Source organism: Centroberyx gerrardi, chromosome 17 (genome assembly GCF_048128805.1).
Source record: "Centroberyx gerrardi isolate f3 chromosome 17, fCenGer3.hap1.cur.20231027, whole genome shotgun sequence".
NCBI classification, from domain to species: domain Eukaryota; kingdom Metazoa; phylum Chordata; class Actinopteri; order Beryciformes; family Berycidae; genus Centroberyx; species Centroberyx gerrardi.
The window spans coordinates 24,044,827-24,069,098 of record NC_136013.1 but is presented as its reverse complement, the minus strand read 5'-3'; the positions used below and the strand labels follow the sequence as shown (position 1 = coordinate 24,069,098).

Genomic DNA, 24,272 nt, shown 5'->3' with positions numbered 1-24,272 from the left:
CTAGTTTCAGCCCAATCACATGGTTTTTCTTTTTTGCATATCAAGTGTAGTAGGCAATATAAATCCTTGAATGCAGGACATGAAGAGAAAAAAACTTTTCCAGCTTACTGAGTGTATAATTAAAACCCAGAAAATTAAAGATCAACATTTTCAAGCCATGCAAGCCCACGCCAATGTTGCAAATCAAACCCGACGAAGCTTATTTCCTATTAGGCGTGTCTGACTTTCACAGCTTTCACTTCAGTCTGGTCACTGTAGTTTTATATGATCACCAAAACCTTCAGGCGGTGGATTGAATGAAGCTTCCTTGGGGAAAAAATGAGTTTCTACAGTGATACATCGAACAATGAAGACATGAACGATGAGTTACAGACGTTGGGGTAAGAATATAATCAAATCGACGGTCATTTAAAGCGCTGTTCTCTTTCTGTCCTTTTGATACGACGCGACCGCTTCTTTGGGTGGACGAGCCCCTGCTCTTTTGCCAAATTCCATTAAAAAAATCGGCAATTATTTTAGTCTCGCTTGTTGAGAAACGCACACACTTCGTATTAAGTCTAATAGCTTTTTTTACACACCAATATCGTCTTCTGGTAAATTCTGCATACATATAATTCACCACGCAGCTCTTTATTTCCAGAAAATCTCAACTATTGTTATTGGTTCCCTTTGGTTGTTACCGCCCTCTACGGTCTATTTTAGTGTAAGATGATAGTAGGAATTAACAAGTGAATCAATTCTAAAAGATGAAAGTTTATTGAAATTAGAGCTGCTTGGTGGAATATATGTACGCCGAATTTATTAGTAGACCCTATCGTTTGAATAGTGGTCTTAAGTTATGTTCTACTGGGTACTGGTGTTTTCCGATAAGCAAACATCATTAAATTGGCAAATTTTTGAGTGGTTTCCGTGTGAGAAAGAAAGCATCTGGGCTCGAGTTGTGTTGATCTAGAATGTTTTTTTTACTGACCTAATTGCGGTAAAACCTTTGAGGGCCTATCTAAAATCGAGACAAAAACTTGCAAAGCTTCAAAGAACAGAAAGATTAATGGGGGTAGCCATCCATGTAACAATCCATACGTTATCACAAAATACAGAAATCAAATAACAAAGAATTTAACTTTTGATGTAAAATGTGGAGCTGCTGCATAGCCAATAGGAACTGAATTGGTAATGATTGAACATGTTCTGAGGATACCTGTAGCCAACTGGTTCAGAACTGATAGCCTAACATTATGCCTGCTGTAAATTAAAGCTAATTTGGTATAGTATTTCTGGCTCAGTTGTTCATGTTGACAAAATGGATTGGAATGTCCTTATAGGCTATATAAATTCTTAAATTGAGTGGTATTTCCCTTTATGTGCTAACTACATTTTAGAGTAGTGGGTCTCAAAATTGAGGTTGGAGGACTTTCAAGGGTCCTTGAGGTGGTTGTAGGGGTCCTTGGTTCTAGGGTTCCTTGAGGTGGTTCCAGGGGTCCTTGAGGTGGTTCTAGGGGTTCTTGAGGTGGTTCTAGGGGTCCTTGAAGTAGTCACAGGGGTCCTTGAGGTGGTTCTAGGGGTTCTTGAGGTGGTTCTAGGGGTCCTTGAGGTGGTTCTAGGGGTTCTTGAGGTGGTTCTAGGGGTCCTTGAAGTAGTCACAGGGGTCCTTGAGGTGGTTCTAGGGGTTCCTGAGGTGGTTCTAGGGTTCCTTGAGGTGGTTCCAGGGGCTCCCCAATACTAAATCAACAACTATAATCTTCCCATATGGATCCCTGGGTCTAAATCTGATCACATAGGGGTCCATCCATGTTTTCATAAGTGCATCGTTTAATAGGCTGAAGGCAGGTTTAATATATGTCATAGAGTCTATCATTCATGATTAACTACAAGACCATAGTGTCTATCAGCCGATCCAAAACAATGAATGTCAATGTACACTGCAGCAATGGGGAAGGTCAATGGTGAGGTTTATGTAGTATAACACTAAAAACAATATGTGCTTCCCTTTTACATGAAAGGGTGATAACCAAACATAACCTAAACCTTGAGTTGTTGGTCTCATTGGTCTTTTTACAGGCCTTCGGCAACTCTCAATGCAAATAATGAGCTTTCACATCCCTTCAACAGCTGTTTCCTTTGCGTCGGTCTCGCAGCATGAGGTTTCGTTAAGGGGTGAAATGCGTCACCTTTTGTCTGTTAACAGAGTATTTAATGAGAAATATGCCTTTTTCACATTATTTGAAGCTCAAAATAGAATTCAGGTGCTGTATGCCAGATACAAGGCTAACAATCTCTGACTAACCTACGGCAGCTCCACTGACATTGAATTGCAGGAATATGTGACCTCTCATGTATATTTGAGCTTTTATATGTAAATATGTTTTGTAAATTCATTGAAAGTGATAAGAGTTCTGAGCCAGAAAAATCTACCAATATCCCTGTAAAATCACACTGTTCACTGTCAAGTTGGTGGATTTTCCATTTAACTGTTTTAAAGTTAAGTGGTGGGAAATAGTACATCAACCACCCTGCTGACTTTTCGTTGTTTTTTTACATACATCAAATTGACAGCAAAAGCAATGAAAATAATGTGAGAAACAAAAAAAGGAGGTCAGAGACACCTGATAAAAGATCATTATCTAAAAGCAAGTCTATAAAGTAGGCTTTTTTGATATTTAGAAACGTTTCATATCATCATTTTTGAAAGTATCTTAGCTTCATGGATTTTTTTACATGTGCCTAGGACTTTTGCACAGTACTGTATACAAAATTCTATAATAATAATTAGAAGTAAAAATCCCTTGGCCAGATTTGATTTTTACAGTAGAGCTACTGGCCTACATTGAAGTGGCAAGCAAAGCAACTCCTATTAACACTGTACTTTATGTTTCATTAGTGGATTACAGCTCTACTGGCTTCCTCTACTTCTGAAGGGTGTAAATCATTAAGAACGCTACATTTAGTTGCTTTGTTTGATCAGGACCTGAGCACTGAATCTATTTAGACTGAGAACACATTATTATTTACAGCAACAGCTTGGCGGAGGGATTACGCACAAACACACACACACACACACACACACACACACAGTCAAGAGTTAACCAGTGCAACCGATGTACTTTAAAGCCGACACCATAACATATTACACCACAGTAAAGCTGCACTAAACAAGTGGGAAAAAAAATACACAAATTAATATTTTTTATTTTTTTAAATGATCCTCAATTATTCATTGCTATATGATTTATGACAGTTATTGCAATTGTTTATTAAAAAGAGTTGAAAACATAATGACTGAGTAATGAAGATAGATAGATAGATATAATTTTATTAATGTGTCACTCCTCACACAATAACCCAAAAAAAGGAAGTTGATACACACAAATATACACACATAAGTACATACATTCGTACAGATACATTGATACACATATACATACATACACACACACACACACACGAGAAAAAAAAAAAAAAAAATGAATGTAATGACTACAATCATCTACAGGGACTCCGAGGCTACCAAAACACTCACAATCTGACAAGCACATTTACTGAATTTAATTTAGGACTCAAAAGATTTGTACAAAACTGGGAAATATAGAGTTACAATTTTGCGTGAATCACAATATATTCCCCTGCTGCTAGTATTGAGACTTTGAGACATAATAGAGTAGCTTTTAAGGTCCCTTTTTTTCACAAGACCCTTGAAACCAGATGTAGTCTTTTTGAATATTCATGTTGCTTCTCAGAATCGCCCACCACATTACTCAGCTACAGGTGCTTTTTTTGCATGATGCACTAGTGAGTGATTGTCTATGATCCATTTTGTTTTAAGGTGGTACCACTTTGACTTGTCCCGCCATGCTGCAGAGGCCCTTCTCTTGTCCAATGGAAGTGATGGAAGCTATCTCCTTCGAAACAGTAATGAAGGACCCGGCTGCTTTGCCCTGTCTGTGAGGTTAGTCTGCTAATACCAGCCTTCCTAACTAAAAGGAATACACCAAGTTTTTGGGAGATTGTCCTGTTGGTCAACTTACCCATTCACTGTTCAGTGATAAGAACATACCAAAGTCATCCATGTGTCTCTGGTAGATCATTGGCTCCAGTGCTCCATGCTTTTTTTATTTTATTTTTTTATTGGTGAAATAGCATTACAAAAAAAAAAGAATGACATAGAAGATAAACAAGATAGACATAATGGACAGACATACAGACAATAACATAAAGCAGTTACGATGATGTATGTGATGATATGATAAGAGTCTGGGAGCAGAGATTACAGGTTGGCGTGTGAAGCAAGGAGTGTGGCATGTGTGGCGGAGAGAAAGAAAAAGACATAGTGTTAATGTTATAGTGATAATAAATATATGATGTAACAGCAATATCATTATAATAACAATAATACAATAATATGATAATAATATAATAATACTATCACTATCATCATTATATACAATACAATATAATATAATATAATATAATAATGATCATTATAATAATTAACATTACATTTATACAGTGCTCCATGCTAACACTTTAGCATACACTATGTTGAGTGATAGTAGGCCACTAGCATTATCTTAAATGTGAGGAAATGAGAACTTGCAGCAGCTCTAAAGCTAAATGGTAAGTTATCTTAAAAGATATGTGGCTAAGTTTGGCAGGCTTGTGAAGGAGATTGGTAAAATTTACACAAAACATGAAACAAAAATAATGCACCATTTTGAACGAGCAGGGACTACTTTCCATGGTTCCATAGGAAGTTAATATGGTGGGCAATGGGAGTACAACTAAAACTCATGCTGCAGCAGATAAATATGTGGTTGCTCACCTGAAATAGTTCTAAAAATAAACCTGACTACATCTGCAATATGGAGTTAATGATATTTCATTTTGAAAATGTATGAATCTATAGGACATATAGTAAAAACAACTAAGTACTTTCTATTGTGAAAAGGTCAGTCTTCTTACTTTGGATAATGCTAGTCGTACCACTCAACATAGTGTATGCTAAAGTGTTAGCATAGAGCCTACTATCACTCAACATGGTGTACGTACTTTTTCTTTTATTAAGACAGAAAGAGTTATAACATACCATATAGACAAAAAATATAAAACAAATAAAAACAATCAGACAAAAGAGAATAAAAAAACAAAACAACCTAATGCCTTCTAAGGCTCTGCCCACACGTATGGATATTTTTGAAAACTTCGTATTTTCTCTGCATTTTGGCCTCCCGTCCACACAAAAACGGCGTTTTAGGTCACTGAAAACGGAGCTTTTGGAAAACGGCTTCCAGTATTATGTATACTCTCTCTGTGTCCTGCTGAATACACATTCTCCTAATGTTCTTCTGTGGTGTTTGACATAAAGTTTTATGACACATTATCGCCACCTATTGGCCTGGCATGCTTATGTGAGCGTTTTAAATTGTTTTTGCGTTCTTGTGTGGACGGAGAGATTTTCTAAAACACCGTTGATGTGGACAGGATTTTTTTTTTTAAATGGAGGGGGGAAAAAATGCGTTTTCAGAAATATCCATATACATGTGGACAGGGCCTAAAGTATTCTTGTAACTTAGAGAATTCATTTTAATATCTCGCATGTATCCAACTCATTAACAAAGTACAATAAATTAGCAATGTTAACAGTCAGATTCCCATCTGCACTCTTCAGACAATGGATGCCATTTTTGAGCAAGTTATTAAAAAAAAAAAAAACCCCCAACTAAATACTTTCTATTGCTAAAAGGTCTTCTTATTAATATATAATAATAATGCTAGGTGCCTACTATCACTCAACATAGTGTATGCTAAAGTGTTAGCATGTCACACACTGTCACACAACATAGTGTATGCTAAAGTGATGCTAAAGTGTTAGCATGGAGCACCAGAACCAACGATCTACCAGGGATCCATAGGTGATTTTGGTATCTATTTCATCACTTAACAGGTAAGTTGACCAATAGACCAATCTCCCAGAAACTCTGTGTATTCCTTTAAGCCATCTCTCCATACGGTGTCTCAGCTCACTCTGCACCCTGTTACCATCAAGTCCTACTGTGGAAAGTGATAAAAGATAAAAAGATTGGTACCTATCTGTAATTGTGTGCTTTCTAGGATCATTCTTGCATGTTAACGACTTTGACAGTTAAAGAAAATATTATCTGAAATGACAAATGCAATGTTAAATGCCATTTCTTATGTCATTTGACATGCAGGGCAAAGGATTCAGTCAAGCACTTCCATGTGATGCGCAAGGACAATGGCTATGCCTTCGGTTTCAACGAGTTTGCTTCCCTTCAAGACTTTGTCAACCACTTTGCCAACCAGCCTCTGTTAGGCAGTGACACAGGTATGCTGAATGCCAGTTCAATTCTTCACTAATGGCCTTATATTACTAGCTTATACAATACCACATCTTAGCGCTCAGTTGATTTCCTTAGACCTGGTACACAGTTAACACAAGTCATGTATACGCAAGTTCGCAATATACACAGGCTCTGGGTTCACTTCCCAACTTATACCAAGAAGTTTTCTTCTGGTTTTCATTTTTAGCAAAAGTTCTTCTTATTGAACTAAGACCAAAACCTTAACCCTAACCTCAACCAAAGTTGTTTTACTTGCCTAAAATTAACCATTACCTAGCCTTTTCATGTGATACTGTCACATATTCCTTTCATGTTAGAGGAATCTTCACATTATTAATGTCCACAACAACTAATATGCATTTCAGAGTTTGTACTCATTTCACGAAATTTTACGAGACTGTGCTGACTTATTCACAAGGGGAGCCAGTCACCCTGAGCTGGGTATTTAGAGGAATGTTTACTTTGATGGTACCGTCGTCCTTTAAATAGGAACGAGAACCAGTGCAGTCCGGTGCCTGGCTGTCACACTGAGGGACTTAGTGATGGGATCAGTCAACAGGCATTGGCAGTTGGCCACTATGACGCTTGTTGGTGTGTGTTTACACCATAAACACATACCTCTTCACTTGCAGTTGTTCATTTAGCAATATTTGCATTACCTCTACCTGAAACACGACACTGCAACATGCAATAGTGATATGTTACAAAATTTGGACTATACATTTTGCTATGTAAGAACGAGAGAAATGCCCCTTGCGTTGCCCATTGTGTTGTTGCGTGTATTGCTTGCACAGACTATGTAAAGGGTCTTTTATGTCACCTCTTTGCTTTGCTCTTTGATTAGTCTGTTTGACTTGTAATCTCAACATGTTAGGATTACTTGTCACACTGTAAATTCCAGTTTAGCCTGTTCCATGCAGATGATGTAGACTGCACCTAACACCGCCCTCCTGCCTCCCAACCAGGAACTCTTATCGTCCTAAAATGTCCATATCCATGGCATGTGGAGGAGCCATCGATCTACGAGTCTGTGCGAGTTCACACCGCCATACAGACGGGGCGAACAGAAAACGATCTTGTGGCGAATGCACCATCGGTATGGCAATCTACGCACTTTTCACACGCACTTTTTGTTTGCAATGCTGACCAGGGTTAGACCAATTAATCAGTTGGACCAATATACAGGGCTACCGATATTGGCCTTTAGATGTGCTCCAGTCAGTGTCGTCCACCTCTGATATGTTGGATATGATGCAGGTTGATTGATTCCATATTATATATTGTAGAATTGATCAATACTACCCTGGTTGTCTATGGGAAGCCCTTAATGGGAAGCCTTAATCTGAACTGATTCTAATGAGACATCTTCTTCTTCTTCTTATCCTGCGTTTCAATGGAGAGTTTTAGTGACCCTGCCAAGAATAAAACACTGCATACTATCAGCAGCAGAATGCTATCAGCAGCTTCAACACAAAAAATATTAATATCAGTATGCGGTCCAACCCTAATAATGACACACACTAAACGTTACCACATAGTTCACATGAAGTGTAGAGTTTTGGTTTCATGTTTTGATATGACCAAACCTACAGGAGGGTTCAAATAAAATTTTCTGTTCAGGTCATCCTTAAAGTCGATGCTTCACTCACTATTAATACAACACATCTGTTTACAGCTGGGCACAAAGGAGGGCTATCTGGTGAAGCAAGGAGCAATTGTGAAGGTAAGATCAGTGGATTAGAGTTGTAAGGGATTGGGGCTTTACAGATTCAGATCAGCGCTATTACAGCCTTACCTCATGGTCTCAACACAAAGCTGTTAGAATGAGGTTTTTGTTAGGTAATACTGTACTTCTCATGTTGTTTGTAGCTCTGTTTCCCCTCAGTTGTACCACAATGATCGCAGTTGCAAATGTCATCTAAGAATAGTGCAGCAGGCTCCGTCACGTGGTACTGATTAGTATCAAAAAGTGCGAGCTTCAAAGGTTCAATATATTGCTTTGACTGCACTGATATTTAAAACACATCCAATTTTATACCTTATTGCAGAACTGGAAACAGAGGTGGTTCACACTCAACAGACATGAACTCAAATACTTCAAAGAGAAAATGGTGAGTTTTCCTTCACACGTTTGGAACATAATTTTGTAAATGTATTTCAGAGAAGCGGCCTCTGCAGTGTGAGCAATAAACTTTGAACTTGGCCTTATATTACTGAGGTTGTTCACAATTGGCATTTGATTCTGAAGTGATTATCTTGAGCTATGGTGCTGTTACCCTTAGAGATTAATTATATTTTGAATATTTCCCAAAGCATTTTCTTTAGCCTGCCTGTAGCAGCAATTTAGTTTCAACTGGTTCCAATTGCATTACCAAGCAATGAGAACCAGATGAAGGTTTAGATGATTTTAACTTGTGATTGATCCAGCGATGGTGTAAGCTGTAGTTTGTCCACCCTGTCCCAGTGTGAGGAACCCATTCGTACCCTGGATCTGAGAGCCTGTTCTGCAGTCCAGTTCGACTACTCTCAGGACAGAGTCAACTGTTTCTGGTAAGTTTTGTAAGTCAGTAGAGATTTGGAGTGTCAGAAATCTCAGCACCTGTAATTGTTGAATCGTTGGTATTGTTCAATTACCCTATCAGTCCCCACCAAATATATTATGTTCATTCTGTACAGTAAAAACAGTAAAAATCGTATCTATTGTCTAGGGATGGGACGATATGCTTATCTCATGATACGATTCGATACACAATATTGGGTTCACGATTTGACGATACAATGTAATAAATAAAAGTTCAGTGACAACAAATTCTGACTGTGCAGAAATCTTTCTAGCAATGGCATTGGCTCGCTAGAATGTAAGTTTAATTTCAAAATGTCATTCCAAAGTGCAAATAATATAATTTGGATGGAGAGCTTGTGAAATTGTGATGATCAAGCCGTCTCATTTGTGATTACTCCAGCAGAATAAAATGGAGCTAGTATCATGATTCATTTCTCTGTCCCAGGATACGTATTGTCACATTTTTGTACCGTGATATAGTCAATATATTGTCCCATCCCTATATTGTCCCTTTAAACACAACACAACTGACAATTGCAGCACTAGATGGATAACTGCATGTATGCTGGCTGTGCAAAATAACAGCAGTACAGCATGAGACAAGAAATTCATGAAACATATGATATGAAAATAAACAAAAATAGGACATGAATGCAGTATGGAAATATCAAGATGTATACAATATATAACAGATGAGGACAACAAAACAACAAAAACAAATATATGAAACTTCTGCAGGCTGCTTCCAGTGGGTATGTTTTGAGTGGTTCTTAGTTGTACTTCCCTGTGGCAGGAAAATCTGACATGAGCCGGTTAAGAAAAAGAGAAGTCTAAGCAGATAAATAACAGAAGGAAATAGAGGAAGGGAAGGGGAAGTCGGCTAAAAGGTAGCAGCATCTGTGACTTACAGTGGCTAGAACAAATATTCACCTCCCTTTACTTTGTACACAATTTCTAGTGCTGCAAAATCAGTTCAAAATATGTTTATGTAGGATTTATGGTCTAAAATCTACATACAAGTACTGTTTTGCATCAAAGTTGAGTGGAAATTCAAGGAATTTATATGACTCAGTAAAAATCGCAGAAAAATCTCTTTATTGTGATTACTTTATTGTGATTACAGGCTGTAATGTTTGGTAGCAGGTGGCACCAAAGATCAGCCAATAGCAGATGGCAGTTTCAATAGCATGGTTTTACACAATAACCATTATCACAATAACCATCCAAGTCAATTACTGAATTAATTTCAATCAAATAACAGTCCTAAAAATAGAACAAAATATGCTTAATGTTTTTGCGATGGAGACAAAATAGCCCATTTGAGTAAAGGGTTTAAATACTTTTGTAAACTAAATTTTTCTGTTATTCGGAATTTTATACAATCACATTCCTTTTTCACTTTCAATTATCACTCTACTTTGATAAAATTATAGATATTTTGTGTAGATTCTGGACCAAAAATCCCAAATAAATGTATTTTGAACTAATTTTGTAGCACAAGAAAATGTGCAAAAAGTCAGTTTACTTTTTATATCTGTGTATGTCTATGATATTTATATCAGACGTACACAGTTGAGAGAGCCAACTGCAGTTTACTAGCCTGCCCTAAACCTAAATCCTGTGTCCTCATTTTGGGTTCTACTCAGACTTGTCTATGTTGGCAAAAATTCAACAACATAATGCACTACTTTCCCTATTTTGGGCTTGAGTGGTTCTATATATCTGTCTCTTTCCATAGCCTGGTGTTTCCTGAGAGGACATTTTATCTTTGTTCCAAGACGGGTGTGGAGGCAGACGAGTGGATCAAGATCCTGAGGTGGAAACTGGTGAGCGTGTCTGCCTCTTCTAGATTGCATTCCTCGCACAATGCTGGCAGGACGTGCAATATTTTAAAAACTGCAATGGGGCCTCCACTTTTTGCTCCATATAACGCTGAAAGCTTTGCATCACGAACAGTGCAATTAAAGGAAAAATCAACCCTTTAGCACTGCTAAAAACGTGATTGGCAATTACTGGGTCCAGTTTGTTGTCAGGTTTTGGTGTCAGTCCCTCAGAATCAAAGTGCGAGGGCTTCTTTCTAGAGCCGCCATTTGGTATCGACGATCATACAGGGAGAAATCCATCGTAGAAGAGGAGAGACCAATTTGTCCACCGACAGTAGCTTCAATAAATCAGAATACAATGCCACAAGACATGCACCAATGTTCACTTACTAGTTGGGCTAGCTAGCTATATTTATATGCCCATACACCTACCTTTGACTGAAAGTAACAAACTTACACACCTTCTCTTGAGGATGTCAAAAGGCATTCTGGGAAACGTAGGATATCGCTAACTGAACTAAAAGTAGACGAGGCAGGTTGAGGGAAAGTGGGTTCACCAAAAAAGTAAATTGTAACACTTCATCACAAAATAACTCCTGGAATGGATTGAATATGACAGACTGATGATATATAACAGTGTAAGAGTACAAGAGGGTGGGTTTTTACTTTTAGTACAAGCAACGAGAGTAGAGAGCAACATTGTCTTTGTAGCCTTAAGCCCACACCCTTATGACTGAAAAATACAGTATTTCCTAAGTGAACAACTGAAGTAATTATTTGGTTATTATGGGATGCTCTGCTAGTCACAAAAACACAATCGCTTTTTCACGGAGTATTCCGCACAGGCCTCAAATAATCTCAGTTTTGATATAAATTCAGGGAAATACTTGAAATGCTTTGTGAACCATTAACCTAAAAAGAGTCTTGACATACTCTTATTTCCAGTCACAGATAAGAAAAGGCCGATGACTGTAAGTGGAGGCTCACTGGAGAAGAAGACGACGACGATATATCGGCTGTATGGACACTGAATAACCAGCACAGTTCAAAAATTAACTGCAAAGTCCCAACATGAGGAGCACTTTGGACCCTGTGTATAATGACTGCTGCATGACAACTAGGATGTGACACTCCGCTGCTTTATGGTACATTTATTTGTTTGAGTTCCTATGAATTTCCTGTTTAGAGTCTGTCTTTGCACTGAATTTTCTTTCCTGGGCAACTGTGAATGGCACCTGTGTTTTACTGGTAATATATAATATCAGGCATCAGCATTTGCTTTAACTGTTCTTCAACAATAATTCCAAAGCATTAGGTCAGTCCTGTGGCAGAAATGCAACGTTTGTTTTAATAAATAAAATAGGTACATGAATGAGTCATACAATTTATTAATTTTAAAAAGAAAAGTAAGCGTCAGAGGAGGATGTCCAGGACATTTAAATGTTAGAAAATTAGAGGAAATAACAACACAGCATTACCAACACCACAGATAAGTAAATGATAGTAAATGATGTCAATTCCAAATAAAACCAACAAAACGAAGGATTTTCATCACGCAATTCATTTTGCAGTCACAACTCTAAAACGCCATAGAAACTTGGAACATTTGTCATTTATTGTTGACATTACAAGGTTTGGTTTGCTCAAACGCCTCACTAAGTGAAACGGTTTAGCAGCCCCAAGTGGCAGCAAAAGATAAGTGAATTTTTGACTTTTTTAACCTTCGGGTTTTTAACCTTCAAGATGTTCAGAGGGGTTTTTTCCCATAGGACGTGAATGCAGCTTTAGAAACGGGGGAGAGATTCGGCGGGCGTGACGTGATCCGGACCGGTGATTCTGCGGTGGATCTCGCCCGCGGTTGTCGTGTTTCTGAAGCCTCACGCCACCTCCACCACCTGCCGCAGTTCTTCTATCAGCGGCACCAGCTCCTTCTCCAGACTGATGATCAAACCTGTGGGAGCACAGCGCCACAGAGAGCTTCAGCTGAACTGGGTCCACATTTCAGTGCGAGAGGAAGAACGCTGTCGTCACCCTTTCAGTCCCCTTGTTCCGGGTTTCATGGGCTTCGTTTCTTTTTTTTGTGTGATATATTTGACTTATAGTTCTACTCTAAAGCACCGTTAAAACTCTTTTTAGAAAGAGTTATTCAATATTTACCACAAATTAATAATGCATTATTATAGCTTATTTTTATTTCATATTTTAGAACACATCACCACATCAACCCCTTGTTGGATAAGGAGTTCACGATCATGATAACAATTATTATTTAATTAATATTATATTGTTAATTTTTAGTAAGTACATTATCTTCAATAATAAATTAGTAGTAGTAGTAGTAGTAGTAGTTCATCATCATCATCATGGACTCTCTATCAAACAATAGGTTGATCAAAACTTGAATGAATATAATGTCGATGTAGAGAGAGAGAGAGAGAGAGAGAGAGAGAGAGAGATTTTACCTGTGTTGGCATTGCTGCTGGCAATGAAACTGATAACCAGTGGTAACCGATTGAACTGCACAATCTGTTTGACAGGGAGAAAACAGAGATGTTTGGTCAAAAAGTACACACACTTTATGAGAACGGCATTACTATAACTTAGCGTTTTATTTTGAAAGGAAAGGCTCAGTATTTCAAGGCCAATTCTACTAATAAATAATCCTGAAACCACCATTAATATACAAATGTTATGATGTGGTCTTTCCCTAGACAACCAATGTAGTATTGATTAATTCTACAATAAATATGTAATCAATCAAACTGCACCTTTTCCATCATATCAGAGATGGACAACAGTGACTGGCCCATGTCTGATTTTATTATATATTGGCCTTGTACGCCGACAAACTGATATCCTAACATGGGGTTTGGTCAGTATTAAATGAAATAGGCAGAGGTGTGACCAAGTCAACTTTGCTGGAGTCCCAAGTCAGTCTCAAGTCTTGAGGCACAAGTCTCAGGTCAAGTCCATGTCATTAATGTCAAGTCTCAAGTCTAAATGTAGAACAGCAAGTCAAGTCAGAACAAATCAAGAGTCCAGTATCAATTTAATATCTTAAAGAAAACTAAATATCTAGGACTGTTCAATGCAATATGGTTTTAATAGGATAAAAACTTGGTAAGAGCATCATGAGTTTGATTTCTATCATCAGTTTTAATTCAGTCGTCTGCTGGAACAAATCTCATCACTTTCAATCTAAGTCATTTACACAAACACAAGATCTTTGGTCAAGACTTCAGAAACCTTTTCAAGTCATCAAAGTACAAGTCAAAGTCAAGTCCCGAGTCACCAGAACCCAAGTCAAGCAAAGTCTCAAGTCTTATCTTCATACATCAAGTCAAGTCTCAAGTATTTAACATTGTGACTTGAGTCTGACTCAAGTCCAAGTCATGTGACTCAAGTTCCCCCCCTCTGGTCTCTAATAATTCTGAACCTTTCCTTTAGGTTTGGCTTCAGCTGATATGGTGTATAATAACTGAGTAACAGATCAACCAGTTTCCCCCCCAACAAACTATTTATTCAGTACATGTATCATGCTAACATTTCATTTTAAAATTCAACTTGACATAGCATAAAGCTGTACTATCTCACCTGGTATGTGTTATAGTAGCAGATGATACTCTTGTTTTTGGAGAGGCCCAGCTTGCTGCCCTGATCTGTGGCCAGAGCAAAGGTGGACAGGAATCCAGGTCGCAGAGCGTGAACTGGTGCGTTGTCATTGGCGACTACAAGAGGACACAGCAGTCAGATTAACAACAAGCCTGCACAATTAGCCCGCCTGATGACTTACCACTGCTCATGCCAACTTACCAGGTTACACCAGGGTATTTTTCCCAGGAAAGAGAGAGTGAACTAACTATATAGAGTGTGAGCGGTTGAGTAAGAGCTTAATTACTCTTTATCAAAGTCACACTTAGGCCCAGCTTGGACAAACTCAAAGAAGGTAAAGGAGTATCCGTTTCAGTGGAAGGCAGCCGTTTCTACCAGCCAGGAAGATGGAGCTAGCCAAACTAGCATCACACAGTTGAGCTGAAACAGTCTCTGCCCTCATGGCCAACGTGACAGGAAAGATATGAACCCATAAGAACAACAGCAAGCTAGCAGTGGCTGCTGAATCGGATAGACCAGTAACCAGACATTGTATTTTGGGCAGACCAGGCCAGACCCTACTCTATTTTACAGCTGTAAATTACACTAAATGTATGGTGGCAGACACAGCTTACCAAATGTGTTATTATTTGAGACTGATTTGACCATGCCTGACATTACTTGGACCAGCAAAGAAAGGTAAGTCTGCCTAGGTTTGGAGGGGGGGGTGGGGGGGTGGGGGGGTTCGGGGTCATCTGCCATCAGCAGCCAATCAGATTTGCTCACTTCCTTGTTTCCCTAGTGATGTAATTTTGTTTCATGAACAATAGTTCTGCCTACCGAGTGCAAAATGGAGAACTGAGTCTGAGTTACCTAATACAGCAAGAGGAAGACTGAAGGGTACAAGAGTGGGATCTTACCTTTGATAACTGGGACACCGTCCCTGTCTGTCACTACAATTGCATGAAGACCTTCAACACTGGTGGAGAACAAACAGTAGGATTTGAGGAATGGCTCAACTGTATCTAGTAGAATTTACCTTTTAGTTGTGTGGAATATAGCTTTTAAAATCATATAAAATTAATTATACAAACCTGGGCAACTGTTTGTAGAGATATCTCTTCAAATCCTGCAAGAAAATTGTCAGAACCCGTTAAGACTCATCTGCAGTCACTGTCACACATATAAAGCAATAAAGAAGAAGCCAAAATTACTTCACTTTACTAACCATGGTAACGCAAGCCTCTAAGCTGCCACCGCTCAACTAGCCAGACAGTAACAAGCGGCCATGTTGCATAATGTTCTCTCTTGTAAGGAGAAAATGTCACGCCAAACATCATTGAAAAATGGCAGTTTAATGCTGCCTTGCTTACTGGCGCACGTTAACATCTCGTAGAACATCTACGGGTTCATGCGGCATACATATAATCCACCAAGCAGCACAAATCTCGTTTTTAGAACTGGTTCACACTGGTCGCGTCTGTCCTCGGATGTGTAACGCTATTTTGGTGGAAGAAGATTGTGGGAGTAACAGACCAACCAACTCTAAAGTTGAAATTACATAAAGTTGTATGTGCTGCTTGGTGTGTTAAGTGTAACATTCTCTCCGTATAAGAAAAGGAGACGTGGAAGAAAAGTGGAGGAAAAGACAATAGGCCATACTCACATCAGCCATGGTGGCCAATGTTTATCGTGTTACCAGACGGTCCCGAACTGTGGGGAGAAAACAGACTGAACGTTAGACAGTCTAGTCAATATAAAGTTAGCTGTCTAGTTAAATTCTTTCTGACTGTTGAAAGCATTAGAGCATGTTAGCGTGTTAGCTAACGTAATTCGCAAACTAGCTGGCCACATTTAATTACAATAGCTGCCAACTTTACTAGCGTAAGTTAACGTTAGCTGTCTTGCATATTAAAAGCTATAAACAGCTAAAGCATAATGCTATTTTAGATGGGTAATTCCTGTTTAACATACTTACCTAGTTTGAATCCTTCTTGAGTAAAACTTCGGTGCTATTCACTTTACAAGAGACAAGCAGAAGTCACATGACAGTGTTGTTTTGTTTCCGGCTCGTGAAGAAATGTTGAGGAGAGTCAGTACTGCGGTACTGCGTAGCAGTGCAGCATGATCTTCATGCTGCATTCAGGTCGCATGGGAAAGACAGTACATATGAAGTTCCTACTAGAAAATACCGTTCACCGCAGCTTTCAGTTGCTAAAGCGACTTGGGAACAGGGCATTTAGTTTTGTTTTGGTTTTTTTCATAGGAAATAAATGCAGCATTAAAACCAGCGTTCTAAAATGATATCAAAGTAAAAAAAATAAATAAAAAAAACACGGTTTGGATTAAATTTTATTGTAGCAGGCAGCTAATTTATTTTATGATAAATAAGACAGTAATGCTCATCCCGAGGGAAATGATAAATGACTCATGGGCACAATTTATCCCAGCCCATCTTTCCTATTGCCTTAGAATCTATTAGAATTTACTAGGCTATAAGCCTATTGTCTTAGAATCAACTTGTAAGGTATTTTAACATCTGTTTTGTAAAACAGAAATATAGGAAAGTAAAACTACTAAACAATAAAGTCACTGCTCGGCAATTCTGTCATATCCCCAAGACCAAGTACAAATATAGACAACTATTAATAGCACATCTCCACAGACAGGGCTTCACATGTTCTTCGGGACCTCAACACAACACAACCCTCTGAACTTGCTGTGAGGTAGGCCTACGCAATTTGGCTTTAATGTGTTGTAGTGACTCAAAGAGGTGAATTTATTTCAGAAAGACATTGTTGCCTGTCTAACACATGTATCTGCTCTTCATTATTAACAACTGAGCCAGTCAACATACAGCCATACGTTTTTAACAACATAATCAGCACTGTAGATCATATTGTTGTTTTGAGAGAACGTCAAAGCCAAATGCCATTCAAAAATCTAGCGGTTTTATGTTGCCTTGCTGATCGGTAAATGTACATACATAGAAGAACATAGCTTAAGACCTTGTAAGAATAGGTAGGATCCACCCTTCAATTCGGCATACATCCAATACACCAAGCAGCTCTTTCTTCAGTAAAATTCAACTTGACGAATTGTTTCCCCTGTTATTGACGCAGTTCTTCAACCGGAATACACCGTGGTGGGTGGTAACGAGCAGAGTGAAAAGTATATAGAAAAAAAGTTTAAATAAGTGCTGCTTGGTGCATTATCTATGTGCCGATTTTACAACTAGATCGTAACGATTCAAAAGAGATTTGAAGTTATGTTGTATGACGTATGTATATTTGCCGATAAACAAGAAAATATTAATTTGATAAAATTTTGAATGGAGTTCCGCGTAACGTTCTCTCGCTACATATACTGTAGGTGCCAAGGTGCAGTCACCAGTGTCATGATGATGTGTGTAATCACAGTAACGTTAAAGTACGCTAGTGAATGTAAATAGTCGGTTATGTAGCCTATGTTGTCAGCTGTTTTGTGAATAAACAGTAGACATTTTACTAAAAATGAAACAGTAGCCTTAGTGCTTATACTTTAATCTTAAATAATGAATGCTTTGTTTCTCAAAATTAAGCAATAATATGTGATTTGTTTGTTTTGCACAGCTAAAGCTTTTATGTTCACTAGCAGATTAAGCTGTAATAATTAATATAAGGAGGCAGAACTGTAGGGTAGAAAATACAAGGGTTCAGTTCAGAAATGTAATAATTTAGATCTAAACAATAACCAATAACCATAATTGAGATGTAAACAAAAGGGACTGTACGTTTCATGATCATATCATAATATATCATAACTCATCAGTTTGTTACTGCACTGGCATGGATACATGAAACCAAAGACACTCAAATGTTAGATAGGCCTATTATTAAATCTGTTCATCTTTACTATAGGAGTCATGATGAGCAAGATTAAACATTTAATAACATGTAATATTCAATCTTCATTTTTAGATAATAGTAAAGCATTTTGAATACATTTTGCAGTGGCATTTGATTCCAGTTCCAGGGAAAATGGACTATCATCCATCTGTCACTATATATAAAAGTTTATAGGATTCACTTTTCAGTAGGTTTATTTCTGTCTAGTTTCTTCACTGACTTCCATAGTAAAATTAGAGAAGAGACAGCGCACTAATAAAGCCCCCTCTGTTCTTGATGGAGGGATGGTATTTATTTTTGGTGCCTGTGGAGATGTTCCAGATTAACAGTCTTGTAACTGTGTTGTACTTTGTCTTTGGCTCCTCAGCAGCATGGAGGACTTCCAGCAGTTTGATCAGGACTTCTACCAAACAGGCTATTACATCGATGACCAGGGTCACACTGTGGCCTACAGCTACAACACTTATGATGCCGTAAGCCCTGGGTATCAGGATGAGTAAGTATTTATAGACTGTGAAGGATGGGCAGTTGTGTATTTATTCTATGTTGCTACCCAACAGAAAATAAATAGCTGTTTAACTTGTGAGTGGATGAGCGAGTGGACAATTTAACTCACATTCAGCTAGTGACTAACGTGTGTACACACTGATCCATTGTAGATTTAGGAGATATGGTAAAGGGGCAATAAGTACGATTTTTACCGCCCCATTGCACAAAATGACTATAATATATCTACAGGGGGTTAATAGGGTCGATGATCAATACCAATGACTCAACGATTACTTAGCCAAGTGCTGAGATTTCTGGCTTTCAAAACTCACTTTCTGGCCCATACTGTGTTTTGGATACAAGCGACTGGCAACACATTTCAGCTATTAGGGCTAAAAAGCCTCATTCTCAAACCAAAAAAAGCAAATTCCAAAGCAGTATTTCAGCTACAATGGAGTTTAGTAGCAGATGAAATTTCCGCTATCTAAACCATCAATGGCTTGACTCTGATGAAGATGCACAAGCATCAAAGCATTAGTCCCTGCACCTTGTAATAAAGCAATTTAAGGGTATCCAGTGCTTCCTTTGGGTCAGTCCACATGAAGTGGCCCAGAGACCTGTCTTAGTTGAATTAATTGTCTTAGACTGAGAGCACCGGTTTCCCTTTGTGGAGTGGTTGAAGCACGAGATACCTTCTTCTCAAGTATCAGCGGTACACATCAGGTTTTGGTGTCAGGCCCCCAGAATCAAAGAGCAAGGAGTTCTTTCTAGACTCACCAATTTGCACCAACGTTCAATAACAGTAGCCTCAATAGACCAGAATGCAAAGCAGCCACAAGAGGCGACTCTCACTTTATCTCGACTGGAAGAACTCTCGCCCGAATATAACAAGTTCTCATCCCTTCTCTGGGGGATGTCGAAAGGCATTCTGATAGGAAAAGTGAATGGCCCTTGAAGTACTTCTAAAGCACGTCGTATCTCACTACTATCTCTATGCTCTTCCAGTGAGGTTTTAAAATAATAGCATGTGCTTTTCTTGCAAATGTATTGTTTTCAGCGGAACAGAGGCCCCCATGCCTGGTGTTTTTGATCCATCCATGGGGCAGCAATACACAGGACAGATCTACCAGCCTGCAATGCCCTCTCGGACTCTAGGAGACCCAGGAACAGATAATTATGAAGATGAACCTCCACTTCTTGAGGGTAAAAAGAGACTCCATCCTCATCCTATGGAGACTAGACTACAAACTATTTAACAGGCACTGTACCATGACCAAAGAAACAGATGAAGGCAGATAAATCCGGCTAGCAGTAGGCTGTTCACATGGAGGTCAGTTGTACAACATTGACTGGCCAATATAAAAAGGCCAATAGGTCTAACCATAGTGGGAAACCCCTAACCCTGACAGTGGTAGGCCTAGTGCCCTGCTTTACCAATTGCATTATACAGGAATCCAGCTTGTCATTTGAGACAAAATACATTGCACGGCACATTAAAGTTGATTTTCAAACATTCTTGCTCTGTGAGCTGAGTTGATTAGAAGAGGAACAAATATGTTGCCCCTTTCATTTTCCAGAGCTTGGCATTAATTTTGACCACATCTGGCAGAAGACGCTAACAGTGTTGGACCCTTTTAAGCCAGCAGATGGCAGCATTATGAATGAGACAGATCTGACAGGCCCCATCCTATTCTGCATTGCACTGGGGGCAACTTTACTGATGGTGAGTTAACTTTATTTCATAACACTCCTTTCCCCCTTTGAGTGTTAGCATGGAGCCAACTATCACTTGAGTCTACTATCGCTCAACATAGTGTATGCTAAAATGTTAGCATGGAGCCAACTATCGCACAGCATAGTGTATGCTAAAGTGTTAGCATGGAAACTACTATCACAGCATAGTGCATACTAAAGTGTTAGCATGGAGCCTGCTATCGCTCAACATAATGTATACTTAAGTGTTAGCACGGACCCTACTATCGCTCAACATAATGTATACTTAAAGTCGAGATGAAATGAAAAATGCCTTTTTAACCCTTTTAGATCACATCCCCGGTCATATTGTGCACCTATTTAACAATATATGCCAAAAAAAATACCAAAAATCAATTTCTTTGTGTTCTTATATCAAAATTCAATCATGTTTTCTTCCTGTAAAACAAAATATGCCGTGTGCTTACGTAAGCATGCCCATAACTAATTTCAACCAATAATATCATGACATCCACCCATCAATCAATCTTCAACTTTAAGCGCACAGAGCTAAGAGGCTAAGATTCATTAGTTAGCTAGCTAGCAACAGCATGGTACTTCGGTGTGTCTTCGGGTGTTATGACACACCCACTTTTCAACGTTCAAATCAAATTCCTCCCAACGTTATGTCCCGCCTGTCTTTCCTGTTTCACTCGGAAATACGTCACGATACGGAAGTTAGATACTCTCGAAATGCCGTTTCATCTCGACTTTAAGTGTTAGCATGGATCCTACTATCGCTCAACATAATGTATGCTAAAGTGTTAGCATGGAGCCTACTATCGCCCAACAGTGTATGCTAAAATGTTAGCATGGAGCCTACTATTGCTCAACATAGCTGCTAAAGTGTTAGCATGAAGCCTACTATCGCTCAACGTAGTGTATGCTAAAATGTTAGCATGGAGCCTATATCGCTCAACATAGTGTATGCTAAAGTGTTAGCATGGAGCACTGGGGCAACAATCTAGCGGGGATACATGGATGATTTCGCCGTCTATGCTCTCATTACTCATTATGTAAGATGATCAACGGGACAATGGCCTAAAGACTGAGGTTATCATACTCTTACTAGATCAATTATGAACATGAATCCTAGTCAACACTCAGTGCATAACTCTCTGTTATCTGGTGTGTAGTTAGATATAAAAAGTGTAAAAACATATTTCTTCTCTGTGCAGGCAGGCAAAGCCCATTTTGGCTATGTGTATGGAATCAGTGCCATTGCCTGTAATGGGATGTATATGCTGCTCAGACTGATGAGTTCGCTGGTAGTGTCCTACGGCTGTGTGGCCAGTGTACTGGGCTACTGCCTCCTGCCCATGGTGGCCCTCTCCGCATTTGCCGTCTTCTTCTCCTTACAGTGAGTCCATTCAGTTGTCGGTTATTGTTTCTACCTTGTGCGTGATTTGCCGGAAGTGTTTCCCTACCTCTGCTTTTGATTTGATCATTAAATTTAATCGCCGGTGGGGACATGCCTTTCCCCCCTTTCTGGTATGTTTTATTCTGTCAGTGAATACAATACATGAATTTCTCCAATCTGACAGTAGATGGCGCAAACAACTTCCAAAAAAAACTATGGGGTTTTTCTCCCTTTTCACACGGATTATATAAATTGCCTTCTTTCCAGTATGCAGAGATGTGGATAAAAGAAGGGCGACACTCTGCCGATGATCCATCTACAGAGAAAAGTAAAAAAAGCACAGATTTTGTACAGGCCCACAGTGCATGTGTTCAATTCAATGCAATACTCAGCTAGCGCAACACGGTTATCGGTCAAAATCTCTAACCTGGCGGGATGACAGGTTATCAAAACGGCAATAAACAAGCTACTTGTGAGTCCATGTGACTTTTGTTTACAAGCCCTGCTTTGCTTGTAACCGGGCAGTGGGAACCTAAACGAACCAAATACCGAAATGCAACAAAATAAACTTTTCCACTATGATTTGGATCAGAGAAAACAAACTGCAGGTCTGATCGCACCCTAGGATCCATGCATTTGTTATCCAAGCTTTTGCTCTGGTTGATTTTCATTGGCTGATCTACTTCAAATAACTATTTTTGTTTTTACAGAGGCTTCCTGGGTACAATTCTAGCCGTGTCGGTGATTTGCTGGTGCAGTCTCTCTGCCTCCAAGATCTTCACTTCCACCCTGGCCATGGAGGGCCAACAGCTGCTGGTGGCCTACCCATGTGCTCTGCTGTATGGGGTCTTTGCACTGCTCACAGTATTCTAACTCTATCACCAGATTAAAACTGTTTTATTATTAAAGTGGTAATCTGTGAGATCCTTGTTAGGAGGTTATGTTTTCACCCCTGTTTGTCTGTTTTATTAGCAAGATATGTCAAAAAGTTGGATGAAATTTGGTGGAGAGATAGTCCTTGGCCATAACTATTATGCTGCGTTCATGTGCTGGTGGGAAAGTCCAGCATTTGGGAATTCCAGGTCAGCTGCTAAACAGCATTGCATTCGCGTGCTATTTTGATGGAAAATCAATGATGAACAAACATAAACCGTTACGGAGGCTGCAGCTTTGCAAGCTGGAGAATTGTTCAGCTTTGGTGGAGGTTTTCACTCTACCGAGTGCCTTCTAGTTTATTTAGTTTCCATATTTGGTGCTCAGCATTCATTGGTGTGGTGTTTCTGCACTGCACTTCCCAGAGATCACCTGTCAATCAAACATTGTGGGTGGAGCTTGGACATAAAACGCATCACTTCCTATACGCCAGAAGATTTTTCCCAGGAAACAGCTACCACACACCGGCTGTTTAAAACAGACAATGGAAAAGCTGTCATGAATGGGATGTAGGTTGAATCACCATTGTGTTATATCATTCAGAGAGTAGCAAAATGGACATTTATTTATATGAAATTATAATGGATAATCACTTTAAAGCAAGTTATTGTGGATTGTGTTATTTAAATTTGTGGAAAGTATATATTTTGCTTGTTTGATCAACATAATTTCAGTTCCAATACTGTCAGTGTGCTAAAAGAGTAGTCTATGTTTATTTGTAGTTTTTCTGGGGGTTTTTTCTTTTTACATTAAAGGATTGATGATAAGTCATTTACAGAGAAGAAAGGATACTATGACCATAAATCCATAAATCCATCCATCCATAAATCCATGGTATAAAAAGAAATCCAAGTTCTGGCACTCATGTGGGTTTGAAAAGTTAAAATAACGGGAATTATTTGCACCATCCTTCCCCACCAATACATACTCACACACAAAGAGAGAATAAAAAGACCTTTACCTATTAGGCATTCCCTGTTGTTACAGTAGAGGGAGCTATAACATCACATTTCTGAGACAGATTTCAAACCGTTCTCACTGGGTAGAACTCTCTCTCTCTGAGATAGAGGAGGGGGGCTGAGGAGGTGTCATGCCCAAACGTCTTGCAATAAACATTATGCACTTAGAAATGGGATTCAAAACTGTCAAAAGGTGTCCATTTCTTGTGTTTAAGCCATTTTCAAGCCATTTTCTTTGTTTTGTTTGCCTGTACAAAAACTGCTTGATGGTTCTATCACTTTGTCTTATTCCAAAAGTAAAAAAAACCCAACAAGTTCTGTGTGTATTAATGTGAAAAGAGGAGGATGTTAAATGCAGGCGGCAACACAGTCACAATGCGCAGACCTCTGGAGCATTCAGAGGAAGAAAAGGAACTCATTTTTCACACGCCATCCGTGATGCATTGGGGCCTGGGCAGGCTCTGACAACTGGAAAGTAAGTGATGTTCTGCAGACAACTTGCTTTTAAGAGTAGGGGGGAGTAGCGGAGGGGAGGGGGTGGGACGGCGATGTCGAGACA

The 24,272-nt window shown here is 39.0% G+C and overlaps 3 protein-coding genes across 3 annotated transcripts; 2 read left to right on the top strand and 1 right to left on the bottom strand.

The window, feature by feature from the left end:
- Positions 1-229: 229 nt before the first annotated feature.
- Positions 230-12,284, top strand: dapp1 (dual adaptor of phosphotyrosine and 3-phosphoinositides). The gene is made up of 9 exons (XM_071924242.2): positions 230-380; positions 3,821-3,943; positions 6,207-6,340; positions 7,322-7,452; positions 8,032-8,079; positions 8,405-8,467; positions 8,821-8,906; positions 10,658-10,745; positions 11,688-12,284. Exons 1-9 carry the CDS (start codon positions 319-321, stop codon positions 11,709-11,711), a joined length of 759 nt encoding a protein of 252 aa, XP_071780343.1. The 5' UTR covers positions 230-318; the 3' UTR covers positions 11,712-12,284.
- A 50-nt stretch (positions 12,285-12,334) lies between these two features.
- On the bottom strand, positions 12,335-16,402 carry lamtor3 (late endosomal/lysosomal adaptor, MAPK and MTOR activator 3). Its single transcript, XM_071924239.2, has 7 exons — positions 16,312-16,402; positions 16,000-16,046; positions 15,428-15,462; positions 15,254-15,312; positions 14,337-14,470; positions 13,205-13,268; positions 12,335-12,693 (listed from the first exon to the last, which is right to left on the bottom strand). Exons 2-7 carry the CDS (start codon positions 16,006-16,008, stop codon positions 12,620-12,622), a joined length of 375 nt encoding a protein of 124 aa, XP_071780340.1. The 5' UTR covers positions 16,009-16,046; positions 16,312-16,402; the 3' UTR covers positions 12,335-12,619.
- A 631-nt stretch (positions 16,403-17,033) lies between these two features.
- On the top strand, positions 17,034-22,699 carry LOC139930915 (protein YIPF7). Its single transcript, XM_071924243.2, has 6 exons — positions 17,034-17,059; positions 18,588-18,716; positions 19,767-19,912; positions 20,287-20,432; positions 21,640-21,821; positions 22,532-22,699. The coding sequence occupies exons 2-6, from the start codon at positions 18,592-18,594 to the stop codon at positions 22,692-22,694; spliced, it is 762 nt and encodes a 253-aa protein (XP_071780344.1). The 5' UTR covers positions 17,034-17,059; positions 18,588-18,591; the 3' UTR covers positions 22,695-22,699.
- The last annotated feature ends 1,573 nt before the right edge of the window (positions 22,700-24,272 follow it).